We start from the raw sequence: 20,641 nt of genomic DNA, 5'->3' as shown, positions 1-20,641 counted from the left end.
GCGAGATCAGTAAGAGAACATTTTCCCACTTATATTATAAACAAGTAATCACATGGTTCCTCGTAAAATTAAGGATTAATATCACTTGTGTTTTGAAAGTTGCAGAAATTTTACTCGGCCCCATGTGATTACCTATACTTATGGACTGAGACGAAGTCGAAAAAGAACGAGGCCAATGTCCAGCCATCGTATCTTGACCGAGCAAGCTTATAGTCAACTTAGGATTTATTTCATGGCAAAAAGATCCGCTTTTATACGAATCCAGAATGACATGTTTATTTCGAGAGTCGGGAAAGAAAACCAACTTTGTTTGTGGAATAGTTCCTTCTTCAATCTTTTAAGACATCACCTCACAGTTCAGCGAATGTGTACCGAAATTTTTTTTACCAGCAAAGCAACTGACTCATTTCTGATTGGTCGCTCTTATCCTCGGACGTCACTCTTGCCTCAAGTACCATCCCGACGAACTTTCTGGAGCTGTTTCATTAAGAGAGCAATCAGTTCTGATTTCAGAAAGTAGGATGGAAGTCCACAACTGACATATTGTACGCTTGATCACTTGCCCCAGTCTCTTCTTTAATTCACGTATTCCGAGAACACTAGCGTTTTGGGTTCGTGATACGCGAAGATCTGGACAGCGGTGAGACAAATTGTTTAGATCAGTGGCTTGAAAATGAGATCAGAAATCAAGGTGAGAACTTGGTAAAAGCCATCGCAAAGTTAGAATGTTCTGCGTCCAAATTAGGCACAATTTTTTATAACTAAATTACTTTACTTTTTTCACTCAATAAAATTAAAGTTCTCACTGCATCGAGTACTATGAGTTTATTTCGAGTGGATTGTAATTTATACTCCTCATCCCTACCCCTCACCCCATAGTCTTAACCCTACATTCAGCCCCCACCCCTCACTCCCGGAATAGACATCAGTGTGGTGTATAGGGAGAGTGGATCTTATCACCGCCGGTGATGTTTAGAGGTGATACTTCTTGCCGAAAACTCTGTCAAAGGTATAGAAAGTGATGAAAGTAGCAGGCTAGATCGGTGGCCTAAAAATGAGATCCAGAAATTCAGGTGAGAACTTAGTAAAAGTCATTGTCATCTAACTATGTTGAAATCCAACACGTGTTTTTGAAAAGGAACGTTGTTCACCGCCAGTAGTCCTTTTTCCATTTTCCATCGCGCACGGTTCTTGAGTTTTGATCAAAAACTCGTATCTGAGACCAAAAGATTCCATAATTTTCACCAAGGGCTTCTTTTGAACAATGGCATGTGATGTGATCCTACTATTTAGCTTCATTGGCGTTTCACATGCGTACGTTACGCGTGATACGATCAGCTGTTTTGTTAATAAGTTTCGTATATTTTTTCTGTTTTGGTATATTGCAAGTAACAAACGGAACGAAAACATTGTCTTGTTGATATTATTATTGAAGGAGAAGATGCTGAAGACGAGGAGTTTCCAGTGGAGGAGTATGCAGTTTCCAGTGAGTGAAATGTTTTTAAGTGTTACACATTCAACATGGCAAACTTGTGTAATGTCTGAATGTATATCCAGAAGAATAACTGTAAGTTTGCAGGATATCATTATATTTGTGTTGAAAGTGATAAATTTACTCCATTTGAATTATTATTTTTGAATTATCCCCCCCCCCCCCCCACACACACCGTTCCTTCTTCCTGTGCTGCTCCCAGTTCTTCTTCCCTTAACTTGTAGTTAGTAGCTTTTTAATTTTCAAAGAACGTCAGACTAATTTTCATGATGATGAAGCTACAAACAGGCCTGTAAATTAATAAAACTCTTTGAGATTATTTCTATGGAACCCTACTCCATGGAGCAAGTACTTAAAAAATTATGTATTGGTCAAATAAAATACTTTATAAACATAGTGAATTGTTTAGATGTGCATATCTTAATTTCTTTTGAACTTCCCAGCTCTCAGAATTCCACAGTTTGATACAGTCCAGGATTTTACCGCTATCTTAAATTTAACATTAAACTGCTAACCACTTCAAATGGAAGGCTTAAATGTAATCCATGGACGTTTTCTTTAATAGGCTGATTATGATCTTCAAGAGGCCAAAAGTACGCATATCCTTCATTTGGCGGCAGGTTTTACATCTGTCAAAATACCTGTTCATGTATGGTGTCTCTAAGAGGTGTGAATTAGTTCAATCTATTACCTAAAGGGCTGAAGGGTTTCCTGATTGTGTAAAGTGATGAGGATACAAGCTTATGGTAATAGATTACCAATAAGACTTCAAAAGAGTAATCCATGTATTTAACCTGAGCTTCTCTTCACTTATCTATTTGCAGTGCTGTAACAAAATTGAGATAATTGTAAACAAACAAAAAAAAAACAGGGATGGGTCAGCAAATAACTGCAATTGGGGCCGTTGATTTGGAGAATGCAGGAAGCTTAAATATTTTACCTCATGCAGAACTCAAAACAGTGGGTTTTGTGCATCACACCCAGTTTTTTATCTTCTCGTCAAAGGACTCATTACATAGTAGTAAAACCAAAGTGGAGGAACTAGTAAGACTGAGAGCCCCCTGTCCCCGGAAACTGGACTGTATCAAACAGTGACAATCAGAGAGCTGCCATCTAAACACCTACATCTATATACATCTCCATCAATGTACATCAAATGATTTACCATGTTTATAAATTATTTTAATAAACCAATACATGATTTTTAGGGGAACTCCATAGGGTACTCCATGGAGCAAAGCTGCACATTTTGTCATCTCTGGTGAGAAAGTTTTGTGACTCCCCTGAGAATGATGTGTATCACCTGTGAATACCAAAATGACAGCAGACCCCTGCTCCTCTTACTTCCTAACTAACCTTTTCCCCAATTGGCCCGAGTCTAGGATTATTTCAGTTTTCAAGACAATGGCAACTTCCATTCCGAAAATAACAACAGCATGATTGACATGTTAGTTAACATGTACACTGATGAATGGCTGCATGTTTGTAAATATCCTTCATTGGAGAAGTGAACATTCCAAAACTTTACAAAGCATTCCACACTGCAATAGTCAAAACTAAAAAGTGTTCACAAGGATAGGAAGGAGTTATAATTGTCAGTGTTTGCATGCAATGGGGAAGAAAGGCAAAGAAAGTGATTCATGGTTGATTGTATTGATATAAGCTAGGCTGTTCTTGTTTTCTTGCATTGTTCAACGCATTTATGTTCATATATAATGAATCAAATGAGAAAAGAAAGCTATTTTCGGCCTTGTTTAAAATCAAAAGCTTAAAAACAAGGACATCCATTGAGTTACTGTATGGAATAGACTTGCATCTTAGCTTACTTACTAAAAGCTGATCCAATTTCCTCAATTGGATCTCTATGCTTGAAATAGATCACATATCTCAACCTACAACCATATGAATTCTTTCCCTGTTATAGGACAGTAGACTGGGTTAGAGAAAGTCTGTATTGTTAACCAAAAGAAGCAAGAGGTCTTGGAAAGAGATCCGTTGAGATATTTTTCTCTGATTTTCTGTCACCCTATACTCTATTACTAATTCATTTGATGTTGATTAATTGCTCTCAGCCTACTCAATCAATAAATTTGAGTTAGCAATGCAAATGTGGATGAAATCATTCTTTCATTTCCTTTGAAGTGAAAGTTTTTTCATATTTTAAATCTGAATCCATTATTTTATGAGAAAGACAGTTGATCATTATGTTGTGATTTGTCAGGTGTAATATTCATTGAAAATGGAAGGAACTTTAATGAAAATGAGACTGATTATATTTCATTACAAAGGCAAGAAAGGTGATGAACTTCTTGGCAATTTTCTCCTCCAGGTGTCTGCCAAGTGATAAAGGCACAATCAAAGCTTAATTTTCCAGACCTCAAGTATCTGAATTTTTCAATTATCCAGAGTTGCTGCTTTAGATCTGTTCCTTTTCTTGTCATGTTGTTTCTTAGCTTTTAAAGCTTTTTGTAAAATCTCTTGGCGTATGCTAACACTCATATGCAAAATAATGTGAGAGTAAGTTAGCAGGATCCAAGATAATGGTATGTGGATTGGTGTCAAATTTCAGTAATCCTGTTAATACTGTTTTTATCATGTTTTTACCATTCTTGCATCATTAGAAGTTATTTTGGCACATTTAGTTTGCTTAAAAAAATAGGGTCTTTAGATGGATCGACAAGTTTGGGAAGTCAAGCTGAAATGTGTCATATTTTCATAGATGTCATCATGTTTTTTTTTTTTCTCAATCATGAATAAAGATTGGAAATGTCAATTAGCTATGCTCTGACACTTTGATTTTAATAGGCTAATGTTTTTAGTTGAAGTTCAAATTATCAGGGAGATTAAATTTAAGCCTAAGGATGAGTCAAATTAGTTCAAGTTAGTGAGAAGTTTGAGTTGAAGAAGTTTGGGTTACCAGGGCTCAACCTTTATTTTGGTTCCAGTTTGTGGGAGGGATGGGAGGGTTGGTGGCCTCATGGTTAGTGCACTCAACTTAGATCAAGTGGTCTGGGTTTGAGCCCAGGATAAGGACATTGTGTTATGTTCCTGGACAAGACACTTTACTCTGACAGTGCCTCGCCCTCTTCACCCAGGAGAATAAATGAATACCAGCTGGGGGTAACTCTGTAACAGCTAGCATTCCATCCAGGGGGGGAGTAGAAATACTACTAGTCACTTCACGCTACACAAATCAGATTTAAGCACTTGTCCAATGGGCCACTTGGGTCATAAACAGACTTTACTTTACCTTTGACCAGTTTGCGGTTAATTATCTGACACCTGATAATTAAGCCTTTCCTTGAAATACAAATATTTCTAGTGTTCTTGGTTTTCTAATTTCACAGTTAATCTTTTATTCGTTTCTTTCTCTCATGCAGTGTTTGATTACCCTTTGGGGCTGCTTACAAGTATCACCATGACAACAGTGGAAGGGACTACTGGCACATCAGAGATGGAGCAGTCAGCATCTGCTTCTGTGCACAAAGTAAAAGTTGTGGCCCCATGCAACACTGGTTCTGGAGCATCATCATCCAAGCTTGGTGGAGGAACAGCAGGATTGTCAGGTCTGATCACACAGTAAATGATCAGGAACTGTATGTGGATGACTTTTGATCATTTGAGTTTATCAGTTGAGATTGATCATGGTTGATGGCTTGCAAGAATGTTTATTACAGTTTTCTAAAAGGAGATTGCTTAAACCAGAGTAGACTAAGGTACCAGTAGTTCTTTTCAATGGCAGAGACTAACTTTAGACTCATCCTTACTGCCTACAAACAATTTACAGATTTCCAGTTTATTGTGGGCCTCCTAGATTGAAATGTTTTAATTTTCTAAGATCACCTGCATATTACAATGACACGAAGATTAACTATTAATTAAAAGGTAAAAAATATTATTTGTTACACATAATTGAAAAAATAATTTGACGTCTGAAAAGCACTCAACCATGCAAGGTCGAATTCTTTAGTTTAGTATAAATAGTCCCTACTTTTGGAGCACCTCCCTTTTTTTTTCTTTCTTGAAAATTTAATTCAAGGTGAGAGATCAATTTGTCATTGTTACAGAAGGGAAAAATTTTGTGTTTTCATGAATTCATAACAGAGAAGACATCTCCCACAGAAAACAGTAAGCTGTTTGCAAACATTTTTTCATGTACATTGCAATATATTTGAAGGATAATAAACACAAAAGCCTCAATTTTGTTTGTAAATATGCTCGTATATTTGTCCATGGATATGATCAAGCTCACAGTTCTCTCAAACTTTGCACTTGGAAAACTGTTTGTAGTTTTGAACAGTGTCTCCAGACAAATATTGGTGCATATTTTCACAGCAAATAAAGAAAATTCTATATTTATTTTCTTACTTTACCTTGTACCTCAGAACTCTGTCGCTGGAAGACAGCAATGACAACAGTGAGTCTACATCATGATAATGAAAGACCTTTAGCAGAGGCATGAAGCCAATATGATGTAGGGCAAAATAACTGATCAAGAAAATTTTGATCAGTCTGAGTCCCAGAGCATCTGCCGCATTTACCACTCTTCTGGGAAAGAAGCCCTTATAACTCCGTGCTACTGTTTTGGCTTGGCAAAACATGTTCATGCGGCATGTCTTTTGACATGGTTTAAAAAAGAAGTGAAGATTCTTTATGAATTGTGCTGGCATAAAATTGATATGAAAAAAAAGGGGAAACCTTTTGCTGAGGTAATTTTTATTTCGAGGCCTTTTTCTATTGATATACATTTTTAGAGTTGATCTCATTTTACCATAATCAACATTTTTCTATTCACCACCAGATTCCTCCTTTTTATCATCATCATCATCATCATCATCATAGCTTTCATTATTATTTTCACCTCCTATACCAAACCTTACCCCCCCTTTCTATTCTACTCTCTCCTCCCCCCTACCATTTGAACTTTTGTCCCACTCTTTTCTCTTAAACCTGGTGGTAAATTAAGAGCTGATTGAAGGTGCTTGTGCCTTGTGAATCCACAGCATTTTGACCACTGTGATGATGATGAATATTGTTGTCAATTAAAGAACAGACCATTTTAAACTTCCTAGAAGTGATTGTCATGTAACCTTTCCTTATCACATCCGTACATTTTCCAGAAAAAAGGTAGTGAGAATACCCATCAGTTTTTGTGTTGATCTAGCATCATATTCTTGTAACTAGGTTAAAAGGGAATGTATAGCAGCTAGAGGGGAGAATTAGCAATCAGATCTTGGAAGTTAAAGGTGTAGCATTTACAGCGACCAAAATCTAAATTCTCATGTTCAAGGGCGTGTTGCTCCTAAATGCGGTTAACGAGGTGATTTGGACTATTTTACTGATTGAAATGACAAACCAAAGTTGACTTTTTGCACGAATCTTTATTCTTGAAAGGCAATGGACCATGAACCACAATCAAAGACAAAAATAACTATTATTCTCTCAGTCAATCAATCTATCAAATGATCGATCATAAACTGAAACAACAATACAACGAAGTTCTATCAATCTAACGAAAAGCTGCAGAATACATGATCAAAGAATCGCGTGTCAAATACTGGGCTCTTAAGTCTATAACGTGATTAACAATACAAGTAAAACAGAACAAAAGTTTCGAAACAAATTAAAAGAATTTTGGTGACTGAAACAGCCCATTGATCTAAATGATGGGCGTTTGCTGACTCACAAATTGGCACGAATTCGGCCTTTAAATCTTAAATCCAGAGAGATCATTGCAATATTTGTTTGTGTATTTTTGCCCAACACTGAAAAGGCTGGAAAGGAAAACACAAACTCACAAGGGTACACACATATCGGTCCCGCTTGTGCCAGAGGTTGAGAAAATGAAAGGGTGAAAGTTTACCAAGGCTATTCAAAACTTAGGAAGAACTGATTAAAGGGACACTAAACTTGCCTTTTAAATGCGTGTGGTGACGCTGAAAGGTCCAATTACAAAACCAATAGAAATACAGAAAAACAGATATTGTAACTATGTGGCTATCTAAGATCATTCTGAAATTAGTGAACTAATCAATAATCAATCAAAAAATGAGCCTTCTGGCTATTAAATGTCCTTAACAAAAGGATTTAAGCCTTAGAAAATAGAAACCATAGACATTACAGATATGCACTTCTAGCGAAAAGTAATTTAGAAATTTCAGTTCCAATTGCATATGTGCAAGGCTAACATAGTTTCTCTCCTTTATCCTTAGGCCAGCTGGGAAAAGACCAGAAGATAATAAAAGCCAACCCCAATAATCTGGTTCACTGTATTTGTTGTTGAACTTTTCCTTAATTTGTTCTCCATCTCTGTGAGTGCTGCTGAACTTTGCACTTCAGCAGCTCCTGCGATAATTTTCTAGGTGGTGAATGGATTTGGAATCATTCTTGATGCTGCAATTCTTTACTGCTGGTGGACAAAATGTCTGTTTATTGGCAGAAGTGGTTCACACTTAACCACCAGTGGCTTATTGTAGTCGGCATTATGGGTAGTCTGCTCTGCAGTGATGCAACCAGGGTCAGAAAGAAGCAGTGGATGAACTTTACAAATTCCCCATATAGTTTGAATTGTGGTCCTATTCACCGACAAGTTGTTTTGCGAACAACCACTTTGCTAACTCCTCAAGTCTTCTGACTTTGGTCAATTAGAAGTTGATCAGGTTCAGTGGATAGAATCACTTAATAACCTTTTGTAGTATATCAGCTCAATGACTTATGAGACCTTAACAAAATTCCCTGAGATGTTGGGAAGAAGACCCAAGATGTTGGCAAACTGGTCATTAGGAAACCAAATTGTAGGTGAAACCTTCAGTTACACATAGTTCCAGAAATTATTGAGGTCAAAGTGAAACTGCAGCTATTTGATAGCAATGAATATACAAGCTCTCTTATTCAAATTAATATATTGTATCATAGGTATTAAGTTTGAAAGTCATGAAAATTGTAAGTGAGCCACAGATGCACATGTATATGTACCTGAGGTATTGAATGTTTGTTAACTTGTAAAAAAAAACTTGATTAAAAATAGGGTGAAGCAATTTCCAACTCTGTGTTAATCCTTTAACTGCCATGATGAGTGACCAAGACAGAATTTCTCCTTACCTTATCAGTATATCAAGCAGATGAGAATAAAGAAAACTATTGATTAGGAGATTATTAGTTTCTCCAATTCCAAATTCTCTGTACTTAACGTGTGCAATCATGAAACTTTTGACCAAAATTTTGAATATTCAGGCAGTTTTTCCAGGAATTGTTGCATAGATACAGGGTGTGGAATACTAGTCAGAAAAATCTCAACTGTTAGAAAGTCTTGAACAACTGGAAATAAATTATCATATATTTGATCTGCAGATTAATGAATGGCAATGAGAGTGATCAGCACAGTTTCAACAACAAAGCAGCATCTTCAAGAGTCTTATTATTTTGTTATGCCTTACATTTTATCATCATGGTAACAGGCAAGCCCTAATTATGTACAAAAACACTCTAGTATTTACAACAACTGAATGCAGGATATTTAATATGATATCTATATTTTTTCTATTATATAAATACCATGGCATGTCAATTGCTATCACTTTGCTCATGTTATGGGGAAATCCCACTAAACAGTATTTATGGACAGTCTCAGAAAATCCTCAATACATGTTCTCACAACTCCAGGATTTTCCTTATTGAGATAATTCATCACTGCCGAGTTAATTTCAACTAATTAAATTTAGCTGTATCAAAATTATTACACTGTTAAGTTTGCTCTTCACTTCATGCTTCTATGTGACACTATGTATAGGATGAGCTCTAAAAACCAACACTCAATTACGATTTTCTAAAATTGAACTCCCATTTCCTTAAATCAACTCCCATTTTCACAAAAACGATCTCCAATTTAGTGTAAAAGTGGATGTCCCTTTAAAACTTCCCTAGTAAGCAGCACTTCATAGCATAAAACTATGGCCACAGTGGTGTGAAATGAGGAGTGCAATCTGGCTTAACTCTCTACACCATGACATCAGTGTACATATTCTCCATACTGTTCTTGATACATTTCCTAAGGTATTGACCAGGAGAATTTCTTTAACAATCAAGAGCTTTAGTTGGTGATCATTTCCTTTACTCTCTCAATCTTAATATGTATGACTCGGGGGTGATATTGTAAGGAGAAATTAGATACTAGTCACTCTTGGAGGTTAACTAATCTGTATAACCAGCTTGTTTCAAAACAGTTTACATGTTCTTAACACAAGACTTTGTCAGTAATAGCTTTATTTCTCAAATCAGGTGAAAAACCAGTTATAGTCCAGCTCAAATAATTACAGTCAGGCACAAAAAAAGGCCATTGTCCAAATCAACAAAGGAAAACAAAAAGTGAAATCAGTCCATCTGAAATAATAAAAGACAAAAGTACACTGTAAATATAAAATCAGTACTCCATCAGTTTAGAATGGGAAGAAGATTACAAACAGAAAGTGCAGCATAAGAATAACCACACTGAATCATTTAAACTTTGCTTTCATTCCATATTTTATCCTTCCCATTCCTGCAGTCACTTGTCCATAAAAATAATGGTAAAAGGAGAATACTTTCTTTTTATCAATAATCCTTTATTCCTATCCTATAAACAACCCCTTTTCCCTTCCTACAGTCAAAAACAGAGACCCCATTCCACAAACCCTAAGCAAACCCTTACTTAGTACTACCCTTTACCCCACCCAAACCCTAACCCTAACCCAACCCTAATCTAGCACTAACCCTAACCCTAACCCAACCCTAATCTAGCACTAACCATAACCCTAACCCAACCCTAATCTAGCACTAACCCTAACCCTAACCCAACCCTAATCTAGCACTAACCCCAACCCTAAACCTAATCTAACCCAAACCCTAACCCTAACCCAACCCTAATCTAGCACTAACCATAACCCTAAACCTAATCTAACACTAACCCTAACCCTAATATACCTCTTAACTATAACCAAAACTCTAATATGACATTAGCAATTTAACCCTAAACCCTAAATGCTTCGCCCCCTCTTTCTAATAGTTACTCTTGTACAATATTTTAACTTCATTTTATTTTATTTTATTTTGACTTTATTTTTTATTTTAATAATACATAACATATATTTTTTACAATTTTAAATTGAGTTTAGGAGCGTGCTGTTGTTACAGAAGTCGCTCCCTCAATTTTAACACCTAACTTTTAGGTTCATTTTACACACTTATCCCCACCCTTGCATACGCTTTGTTCCTTTTTTACCCACTGATCACGAGATTGCTCATCAGTGGAGTGGGAACCCATTGTCATCAGATCCCATACATCAACACCAAGGGAAGCCACAAAGGTTGCTAGTGAAACTACTGATTACTATATTTAATACTATACAAACACAGTGAATCATTTAAACTTTGCTTTCATTCCATATTTTAGGCTTGACTTTTTAAGCTACCAACTTTTAAGTGCATCAAATTTTTTTGTCAATTACAAAAAATGTTCCGATGCTTTCATTTGTGTTGTTTTTGTCTTCATGCAGGCCATATTATATTTGATTGGCACTAAGCTCTGTAAGACCAGAACAAGTCAAAATACTAGAAAATGAAATAATAATGGAATAATAAATCCCTCACTAAACTCCTGTGAGTAACCAGGACAGAATTTTTCTTCACAACATCAAGCAGACAAGTGATGACATTAAAGAAAATTATAATTCAATGAATACCTTTGCTTGCCCAAAGATAAACCCCAAGTGATATTCCCCAATTTTCAAACCCTATGTCCAACACTGAAAAACCTGTGCTTAAAATTTAATTCAAGATGAGAGACGTTGTGGGATTGTTACATGGTTTTTTTGTAACTTCACAAAATCTTATTAGAGGACACTGAAAAGTGAACATCCCATGTCGTAAACAGTAAGCTGTTTGTAAACATTTTTCCCAAGCATTGAAAAATATCTGAAGGATACTACACACAATAGCCTCAATTTGCTGCGAAAATATGCTCATATATTTGTCCTTGGACATTATCTGTTCCTTGAAGCTCACAGATTTCCCTGACCTTCATTCTCACAAAACCTTCTGACATATCAGAACAGATAATGTCCATGGATACTTTTGTGCCAAATGGAGGCTTTTGTTTATATATCAATTAGGGATTATTTGCTGATCCAATACCAAAATTCTCCAAATTCACATTATAAGAATTGTATAGCAGACAGTAAGGAGAATTACAAATAAGATCATGGGTTAAACAATCAAATGAGATGTATGAACTATTATACCAAAAGCTCAATGACCTTTGCTTACATATTTTACTCCTTACCTTAATAGCACCCAGAGCCCAAAGAGAATGGTTTTCCATGAGCTTGCATGCACAGAGCCGCAAGGTCATGTGATAATAAGACTTATCAGGTAGAAGTTGTTTTCTTGATCCAACACCAAATTCTTCTAACTAATTTACAAGGAAATGTGGAGCAACTAGAGAAGAGAATTTACAATCAGTTAGGCAAGTTAAGGTTCAAGGTTCATTTATTTCACACTATTTACATAAAATTAACATAGATATAAAAAAGCTTAATTGCAACAAATGATTACAGAATAAGATAAAGTACAGATTATAAAAATGTGTGAAGGCTTTCTAGTTGGCCACCACCTACTTTTAGATAAACAAAGAAATGGCACTGACTTTTATTGGTATATAGTAAAAAATGTTGAAAGTCTTTGTAGCGCTGAGGATGGATGTGCAAGAGAGAATTATGTGTATATAATGTAACGTATGTTAGAGATATACTGAACCAAGCAAGAAATCTCTACAGGAGAAGCTTAATAAGAGAAAAACAGACACATACAGACAGACAGACAAACAAACAACAGCGACAATGAACAAAAGCTCAAACAGAGACAAAGGAGAGGAAAAGAACAACACATCATCAGCAACAACAGCAGCAGCAGTGGCAACAAAGACTGAAATATAAGCAGACAATTATTATTATTATTATTAACTCTGTTATTATCATGATAGTTATTTACATATGGGTAGTTACATACTATATATTTGATCACTGGACAGATCATATATTACTTGATTGACAAAAGATCGAGTGGGCCATATAAAGTTTCTTAAACCTGTTAAATATTTTTATTTTTTTCAATGCCAAGGGGACAGTTTTCCATATAACAGAAGCAGAGTACTTAAAAGTAAATTTGCCTATGTTAGTTCTGACTTGTGGTCGGTGGAAATGAAGCTTTGTGGATTCTTTGGTGCTATAGGAGTGGACAGCTGTTATAGGTCGGTATTAAAAATTGTATGGAAAATTGCTGGAACAGTTGTTGGATTGTTATTTAATTAAGATAAGAGTAAATAAGTGCATAATACAGTCGTCTTAGCATCTTTAAATTTAAGTAATTCCACAGTTGGTAGAAGATTCCAAGGTTTTTACTCAGTTTACTTTGTACATGTGCTATTTGAGTTTTCCAATTCAAATGCTCATCTAAATAAATGCCTAAATATTTGATACTAGCTTTGCGATCACTGTTTGAAATATTAATATTTTGTATAGTTGGCTTCTGTGGAGATGTTATTACCATAAAATGTCTTTTCTTCATGTTAATAGACAGTTTATTGAAGTTAGAGTATTTAATTACTCTCTGAAGTTCTAAGTTCATGGCCTCCTCAAGATTTTTTGATGTTTTAGTGGCATAGAAAATATTAGCATCATCAGCAAAAAGTCAAAAGGAAAGCATATCTGTAGAGCTGGCAAGATCATTCAATGTAAAGAAGAAATAATAGTGGTCCAAGGGTTGATCACTGAGGAACTCCACAAACAATCTGGAGATAATTCAATTCAACATTACTTAGTTTCACATATTAAGTTCTATTAGCAAGGTAACTTGTGAACCAATCTAAAGCTTTTCCATGTACTCCACATCTCATGGTTGACAGTATCAAAGGCTTTGGAGAAATCTAGAAAGACCCTGCATGTTATGAGGTTATTGAGGTTTTAAAGAGTGTCAGTTCTTTCTTAAATAGCAAGCTCAGTGGAATAGTCTTTTCTAAACCCAAACTGGTATTTGAACAAGATATTGTATTTGTCTAGAAATGAGGTGAGTTGATCATTGACAAATTTTTTCTGGGATTTACTTAATGGTGATAAAACTGCTATGGGTCTATAATTTGCAGGATCTCTTGCGTCCCCAGATTTGAATATACGAGTTACTCTTGAGACTTTAAGTACATTAGGTACAATACCTTGCATAATTGACTGATTGTAAATGTATGTGAAAGGTTTAGATAATCCACGACTAGCAAGTTTTATTAACTTATTAGGAATATCTAATGAAGCCTTTCTTTCATTTAGATTTGACAATAGCCGAGTCACATTTTCTTCAGTGACAGCTGATAAGTAGAAGCTATTTGTGGGGCTATTACGTATATATTAAGTGGGGTGGTTGTAAGTAGGATTAATAGGCTCCTTGCACTAAGAAGTCACGTGATCTTCTCCGCCATGTTGGAGGGCAAACAAATCGATTGCTACGGGAAACTATGGCTGCCTCGTGGGGTCACGAAAGGTCAGTTACACAAATATTTGCACTATTAGCTTCTTTATTTCAGAACAAAATGATCTTTATCCACTTGTCAAATTTGCATAATGCCCAAAGAGCTTCTGTGATCAAGCATTTGTATTCACTTTTACTTCTAACGCGTCAGGAACGAACGAATGGCAGGCAAAAGTTTATTTAAGCTTAATCCTATCAACTGATTGATTCATTCATTCATTTATTCGATTTTTCACAAGAGTTCTACTCTTTCTTTGAGTTAGGTAAAGATTGTCAAGAATTGTTGTCTAACAACAAACATATGAAATACATATATATGAACTGCGGTTATGAAACGTATATGTGCACGATCCTTCGCAGTAAAGCACTATTTAAGCAATAGTGAAAATCAGACCTGAAAAAAATTCAGGCCTGTATGGGATTCGAACCACTGACCTCTGCGATACTAGTGCAGCGCTCTACCAATTGAGCTAACAAGCCAACTGGGAGCAGGCCATCAAATTAATTCGACATAAACCCGTAGATGATAAATCAAACAACAAACATATGAAATACATATATATGAACTGCGGTTATGAAACGTATATGTGCACGATCCTTCGCAGTAAAGCACTATTTAAGCATTAGTGAAAATCAGACCTGAAAAAAATTCAGGCTTGTTACCTCAATTGGTAGAGCACTGCACTAGTATCGCAGAGGTCAGTAGTTCGAATCCCGTACAGGCCTGAATTTTTTTCAGGTCTGATTTTCACTATTGCTTAAATAGTGCTTTACTGCAAAGGATCGTGCACATATACATAAATTGTAGTCTAGTTGCATGTCTACAAAATGCGAAACTTACCCAAGGTTGACGCTATTTAGCTTTGTTTGATTGGACTGATTTTCTCAGTAATCCAAGTCTGGACCCTCACGTTTACCAAGTATAACCTTCACCGATGTAGAGAAATATGCAACACGTTCAACGGGTTGTGAAAGCACTGCAAAAGTTTACAAATATTTTGCAGAACCAGGACATCTCCATAACATCAAAAGTAAGTGCACTGGTAAATAAATTGGTGTAGTCTCCTGAAAGTTGCTGATGTTTTCGCCTTTCATGTTATGAAACCATTCCTTAAAAAGTGGTAAAGACTGAACTAATTAATTTTAAAAATTTCAGTTACATATAGTGACTCGGAGGCATTTGTTTTGGCCAGATGCTACAGATTGATGAAAAAAAATGAAACACCACATTCCCTTCAAGAGATAATTGGTATGGATCAAACAACAGTGTCTGGAAAGTGTTCTTGTGTAGCAGGTGTTGGAGGGATTTGTCACAATGTTCTGGGCCATCTCTTTTATTTGTCACACTTTAAGCAACTTGGGCTAAAGAGCTTACCTGATGTTCTGACATATACTATGATGGAGCAGCAATGGAGTGTTTCCAGAGGGAAACACATAAATCCTCACTGTGTGGACACCTTGATGGTGAAGATGCCTCAGGAGGGTGCAAACTATAACAAATTAAAACCACTCTGTACTCACCTGCATCCCAGTATCATATTCTGAGCCCTGATCAAAAATCTAAACTCAAAAATCTAAATCCTGAGCCTTTGCTGTGGAGTTTGTCACCAGATCTGGAAAACTTTGCAAGCTCACATCTTCCTTCTGTACAAACCAAATTTGCAATGGTGCCAAAGGGGTCTGTAATATCTTACCAACAAAGGCTCACAGAAAAATGTCATAAATGGTTCTGCCCACACCTCATTCCCCAAGCTACCCCTTCCTAATGCAGGTTAAAGGTTTAAGAACAATGAGTCAATTTGTTTGAAAAGTAACAAATCAGCAAAGTTAGAGTCACTGTCAGTCACTTTAGAGATGGTACATGCTTTAGGAGAAAAAATGAGAGAACAGGATGAAAGTGACCTTTGGCATTCATTAAGAAAAAAAAAGACTCACTGCAAGCAAGTTTGGAACAGTGGCAAAGAGAATTTCTAATTTTGATACTCTTGTTAAACAACTTCAGCCATCTAGGCTTGTACAGACAGCTGCTATGAACCTGCTATAGAAATGGGGGAAAGAGTAGGATCCATTAATGCAACTAAAGCAAAGAAAGGGATGGTAAACTTGTACTCAAGTGGTCTGGTAATAAATCCAAAATGCCCCTGGCTTGAAAAATTTCCAGACAGGAAGGTTTAAGATATTGAGGCAGCTCAAAATGGTTCATCAAGTACCTATGGCTTCTTTGAGACAAAGGTTGTCCAGGAAGGAACAACCAACTTAGATGATGTGGCTTACCTTAAGAATGACCCCATTTCAAATCAATTAACCCTAAACAAGCAACATGCATATTATTTACAAGTACAATGCCAATTAGGTACTTCTGGCCTGGATTGGTGTGACTTTTTCTGTTACATCAATGATGATTTGTTTTTTTGCCAAAGAACAGTATTTGATCCTATTTTTTCCCAAGAATGTAAAGATAAGGTTGACATGTTTTATTTTAACTATTTTTTGTGAGAACACTTACATCACTGTAATATGTATAATGATAACACCCTGTGGCACCTGCTAAGACAGATTATTTTTCAAAATGAATGGTCCCTGAAAATTTACAAGCAAACATACCACTGTCCACATCTGATTAACAGTGCCCAAAAGTGACAAAGGAATTTCAATGTTGAAAAGATGATATTCTTTAATTCGGCGTATGGCCCTCTCCACATGAATCTGGACTTCAGCTATGGTTTTTGTTTCTTTGACTTCCTCTGGTGAAAACTGTGCACGATTTAAAAGATATGGTGGAAGGTTTAGCTTTACCCCTTTACTACATAATAGATCATCAATATTAAAACCCTTATCAGCTATGGGGTGCCATTACCGCCAAAATTATATTTTTAAAATTATTCAGCCTCTTTTTCATTAACCACTTACTTTTATGAATTAACCATACTTGTCACAATATTATTTAGCCCATTTCAAAAATTATTCAGCCTTTTTTTCATTAACCACCTACTTTTACAAATTAACCATGCTTGACACAATGTTATTCAGCCCATGTTGAAAATTATTCAGCCTTTTTTTCATGGGGCATGTTTTTAATTATATCCCAACATAACTTGCGGGATTATAAATATATCTCAGAGTTCTTTTCACGTCCTATTCGTTGCAATATGGCCGACAGGAGAGGGATCGCGGATGTTGCACGTTTGCTCTCCCAAGCTGCTACCAATTTGATAAGTCTAGCACCACAATCATCACAAGAGCTTCGAGAAACTAATACTACTTCTGATCGAGCTCAAGCTGAGTTGAAACGAGCGTTTTCTCCGTACCAAAAAGTTCACAACGCTCCATCACCAGTTGTAAGCAACACAACTGCACGTGGAACATCAAGTCAAGCAAAACATTTCACCGTCACAAGGGCCGCAAAAGGGAGGAAGAAAAAAACCAAAGAACTAACAGCAAAATTATTTTGTTTGGCATACACTGCACAAGATGAAGTGCCGAGTACTGAAGAGAAGAGGGAATTGCTAACAGCAGGCCTTGGAGAAAAAAAAGGTTTTCTTCCAGAAAACTCTAGTGCAGGAGAACTCCACGAGATGGTTCAGGCAACGTTTCCAAAGTTGTACGAAGCTGGTGGTTATGAATTCTTGCACGCTGAACCAAGTTCTCGCCGTCTAAAAGCAATAGCTCCTGGCCCAAATGGGTACACTATGGAATATTTGAAACAGTTTGTTGGCCAAGGACGGATATATATTCGTCCAATACAGTCAAACCTGGATATTGACGATGTTGTCATCCCAGCTAAAATGTCCGTTCCTGATGAGTTTTGTCAGCAATGCTACAAATTTTTCCCAATGAATGAGCTCCGGCTGCACTTAGATGTTTGTGTACCTTTTGATGCACAACCAGGTGTATCTGGTGACCAAGACAACATTACTGGAAAAAATGTTGTCGAGGAACCTCCCAAAGAACAGATTGATCAGGGTGACAAAGAAGTGATTAGCGAAGAAAGTGAGGTAAGCATTGTCATTTTGTAACATAGTTTTCAATTATGATGGTAATACCTTGTGTGTTCATAAACAGTTGGGATGGCTCTATCTTCTTGGTTGCTTTTTGCTGATGAATTGGACTGTGGAATACCATGCAGGAGTGCAATTTATTAAGCTTATCTTCAGTTACAATTAAGTTAGTTTTCATTGCTATGTTAATTACATACGAGTCAAATCCTGCAGTGCCCATGGCCCCCATGGGAATTTAACATTTTCGAAAATTCAAATCCTCAACCATACCAGAGGTTTCTTTTGTCAAATACTCCACTATTGGGGCTCAGTCGCACTTGAGCAAACCTCGTTTCAAAGAACCATGAGATGTTCGAATTCAGATTTTGTTTGTTTTTGTTTTGGTTTAGCTTTGTGTAGTGTACACTACATGTCAGCTAGTGTTTACCTCAGTTTTTTTCTACATAAATAACAGTAGACTCTAAATCTATCTGCAATAGGTTGCTGAACAAAAGGTGGAAGGTGTCGTGATGGTTGATGAAGACAGTCTGATGAATAGCACACACAACACAGAAGTGCCTGTAACGGAACAACCTATTCAAATAATAAGGGTTCATAGATCGTTAGTCAGGCAAGATATGCTAGATATATTTTCTGATGAGTCGATCTTAAAATACACTTTATCTGTCATTATTATTAATCAGCAAGGTAATGAAGAGTCTGGGGCAGGGACTGGACCATTACGGGAAATATTTTCACTTTTTTGGAAAGATTGTTATGAATCTCATATGCTAGGTGAAATTGAAAGAGTCCCATATATCCGTCATGACTTCAACAGAAACAAGTTTGAAGCAGTTGCTAGAATCATAGTTAAGGGATATAAAGATTGTCAATATTTCCCTGTGAAGATTAGTAAGTCCTTTTTAGTGGCTTGTCTTTTTGGAGAAGAGAGTGTGACTGATGGGATGTTGATGAGTTCATTTCAGAATTATGTATCAAGGTCTGAGGCTGATGTTATAGGTAAATGTTTAAGCCAGAGTATTCAGCCCGATGATGATGAGCTACTTGAATTTCTTTCCACATTTGACTGTAAGAGACAAGTCACAAATGACAATATCAGAGAATTGGTTACAGAGATCGCTCACAAAGAGATTATCATGAAACCGCAATATGCAGCAGATTGCTGGAAGGAAATAGTTTCTTCTTTGAAGATTTATTTCATGGATGTATGTTCCTTTTTGGTGTTGTATGATTCTATCATACCTACAAATTCAAAGGTAATTTCACTTTTCACAGCTGCCCTAGTAACAGCAGCTGAATCAGAGACTTTGGGTCACTTAAAGAGGTTTGTTAGAGGTTTAGATGAAGCAAAACTAGCCACTTTCCTGAGATACACTACAGCTTCTGATGTTTTGGTAACAGATATCATAACAATCTCATTTACAAATCAAGAGGGGTTACAACGTCGGCCAGTTGCCCACACATGTAGTTTTACTCTGGAAATGCCCAGTATTTATAGCAGCTTCTGTGAACTGCGACAAGAGTTCATGGCAATATTGAACTCAGATGTGTGGGAGATAGATATTGTCTGAGTTGGTGGTAATGGAACCTTTACTATTGTTGTATCAATTTCGTATTTCTTGAAGTTTACAATATCAACATTTTGAAGTTGTTGTTAGATTGAGCTTTATTATGAAATTAGCTTTTACACTGTTGATGTTTCTTTACAGTCAAATCGTCTCAAGTGTACACCCAGAGCCGATTATTGAGTTCATTGTTTTCACAATCATTTCATTATTCGTTGTTAGTGAATTATTTGAAGAAGTAATCCACATTATTCACATTTCAAGCTCTGAATGAATTGTAATATTATCAGAGCTCAAAATAACAATAAGGTATTCTTTATTTTGAGTTTTGGATTATTAATTTCAACAATTCATTGTTGATCCCAAATTATTTGAAGTTGAGAATCACACGGCAAGTTCAGTTAACTTATGAGAAGCTACAGTGTAGTCGTTATAGTTTTGCTGATTGAAAAAATGTTAATCAAAGTACATGTATATGTTAATACAAATATGAAAGTTCAACGGCATATTTTGCCTGGCCATCTTTAGCTCAAGATAAAAAAAAAGAACAGTGGCTGAGACAAGGTGAGAGAGACTCCCTACTACATACCCTCCCCAAGAGCCCGACATGTAACTTAAAACCTGCAATTGACCTGAACATGTCCCTCTTTGTTGACTTAATAAATGTCTTGCTCCAAGTAGCCAGATTTATATGAGATGGGGGTTTAATAGAGGATTTACTGTATATACTGAGTGATACAATTCAGTGATTACAAATCTCATTCAATGTATTTCTAATTGAAACATATAGTTGTATACCATCTTCGCATGAACTTGCCAGGTGGTCAATTCTATTCTGTAATTCAAGAAGCTGATTATCACTTAGGTTGAATCCTGTTTCTGGTACTTCTACCCTTGAACTGTCCATGCTCTCATCACCAACAGGACCATCCCAGTCTATTCCATACTGATCAATGTTCTGAACATCATCCTCTTGGGGAACTTGGCCATGATTTCTATTGATTCCTTGAACCCATAACTGCAAAGGACTTCTGTTG

The 20,641-nt window shown here is 36.3% G+C and overlaps 2 protein-coding genes, 1 long non-coding RNA gene and 1 pseudogene across 12 annotated transcripts in view; 3 read left to right on the top strand and 1 right to left on the bottom strand.

Annotated features, from left to right (window-relative positions):
- Positions 1 to 20,641, bottom strand: part of LOC148724644 (uncharacterized) — a 60,690-nt gene that overhangs the window by 34,457 nt on the left and 5,592 nt on the right. For 3 of the 5 annotated variants that reach the window (XR_015990980.1, XR_015990978.1, XR_015990981.1), the window contains 2 exons: positions 11,808 to 11,962; positions 9,738 to 9,871 (listed from right to left, as the gene is read on the bottom strand). The exons of 1 other annotated variant lie outside the window; for it this stretch is intronic. This is a non-coding gene — a long non-coding RNA (uncharacterized LOC148724644). Of the gene's footprint in view, positions 1 to 9,737; positions 9,872 to 11,807; positions 13,449 to 20,641 lie in introns of those variants that run through there. One more of the 5 variants, XR_015990979.1, reaches the window with a different exon arrangement.
- On the top strand, positions 915 to 9,227 carry LOC111343142 (uncharacterized). 6 transcript variants are annotated; one of them, XM_088731170.1, is made up of 6 exons: positions 930 to 1,073; positions 1,436 to 1,486; positions 2,058 to 2,159; positions 4,873 to 5,058; positions 5,878 to 6,201; positions 7,705 to 9,227. In XM_088731170.1, exons 3-5 carry the CDS (start codon positions 2,144 to 2,146, stop codon positions 5,952 to 5,954), a joined length of 279 nt encoding a protein of 92 aa, XP_088587296.1. In that variant the 5' UTR covers positions 930 to 1,073; positions 1,436 to 1,486; positions 2,058 to 2,143; the 3' UTR covers positions 5,955 to 6,201; positions 7,705 to 9,227. The 6 variants fall into 6 exon arrangements, with proteins under 6 accessions (XP_088587292.1, XP_088587297.1, XP_088587296.1 ...); XM_088731166.1 differs by lacking the exon at positions 2,058 to 2,159 and having other exon boundaries at positions 915 to 1,073; XM_088731171.1 differs by lacking the exon at positions 2,058 to 2,159 and having other exon boundaries at positions 915 to 1,073; positions 4,873 to 5,088.
- On the top strand, positions 14,934 to 16,540 carry LOC148724646 (uncharacterized; annotated as a pseudogene).
- LOC148724645 (uncharacterized) lies at positions 17,164 to 19,610 on the top strand. Its single transcript, XM_088731119.1, has 2 exons — positions 17,164 to 18,036; positions 18,519 to 19,610. Exons 1-2 carry the CDS (start codon positions 17,191 to 17,193, stop codon positions 19,608 to 19,610), a joined length of 1,938 nt encoding a protein of 645 aa, XP_088587245.1. The 5' UTR covers positions 17,164 to 17,190.

This window comes from Stylophora pistillata, chromosome 8 (assembly GCF_964205215.1).
Source record: "Stylophora pistillata chromosome 8, jaStyPist1.2, whole genome shotgun sequence".
NCBI classification, from domain to species: domain Eukaryota; kingdom Metazoa; phylum Cnidaria; class Anthozoa; order Scleractinia; family Pocilloporidae; genus Stylophora; species Stylophora pistillata.
Note: the sequence above shows the minus strand (reverse complement) of the source record. Positions and strands in the feature narration are given on the sequence as shown.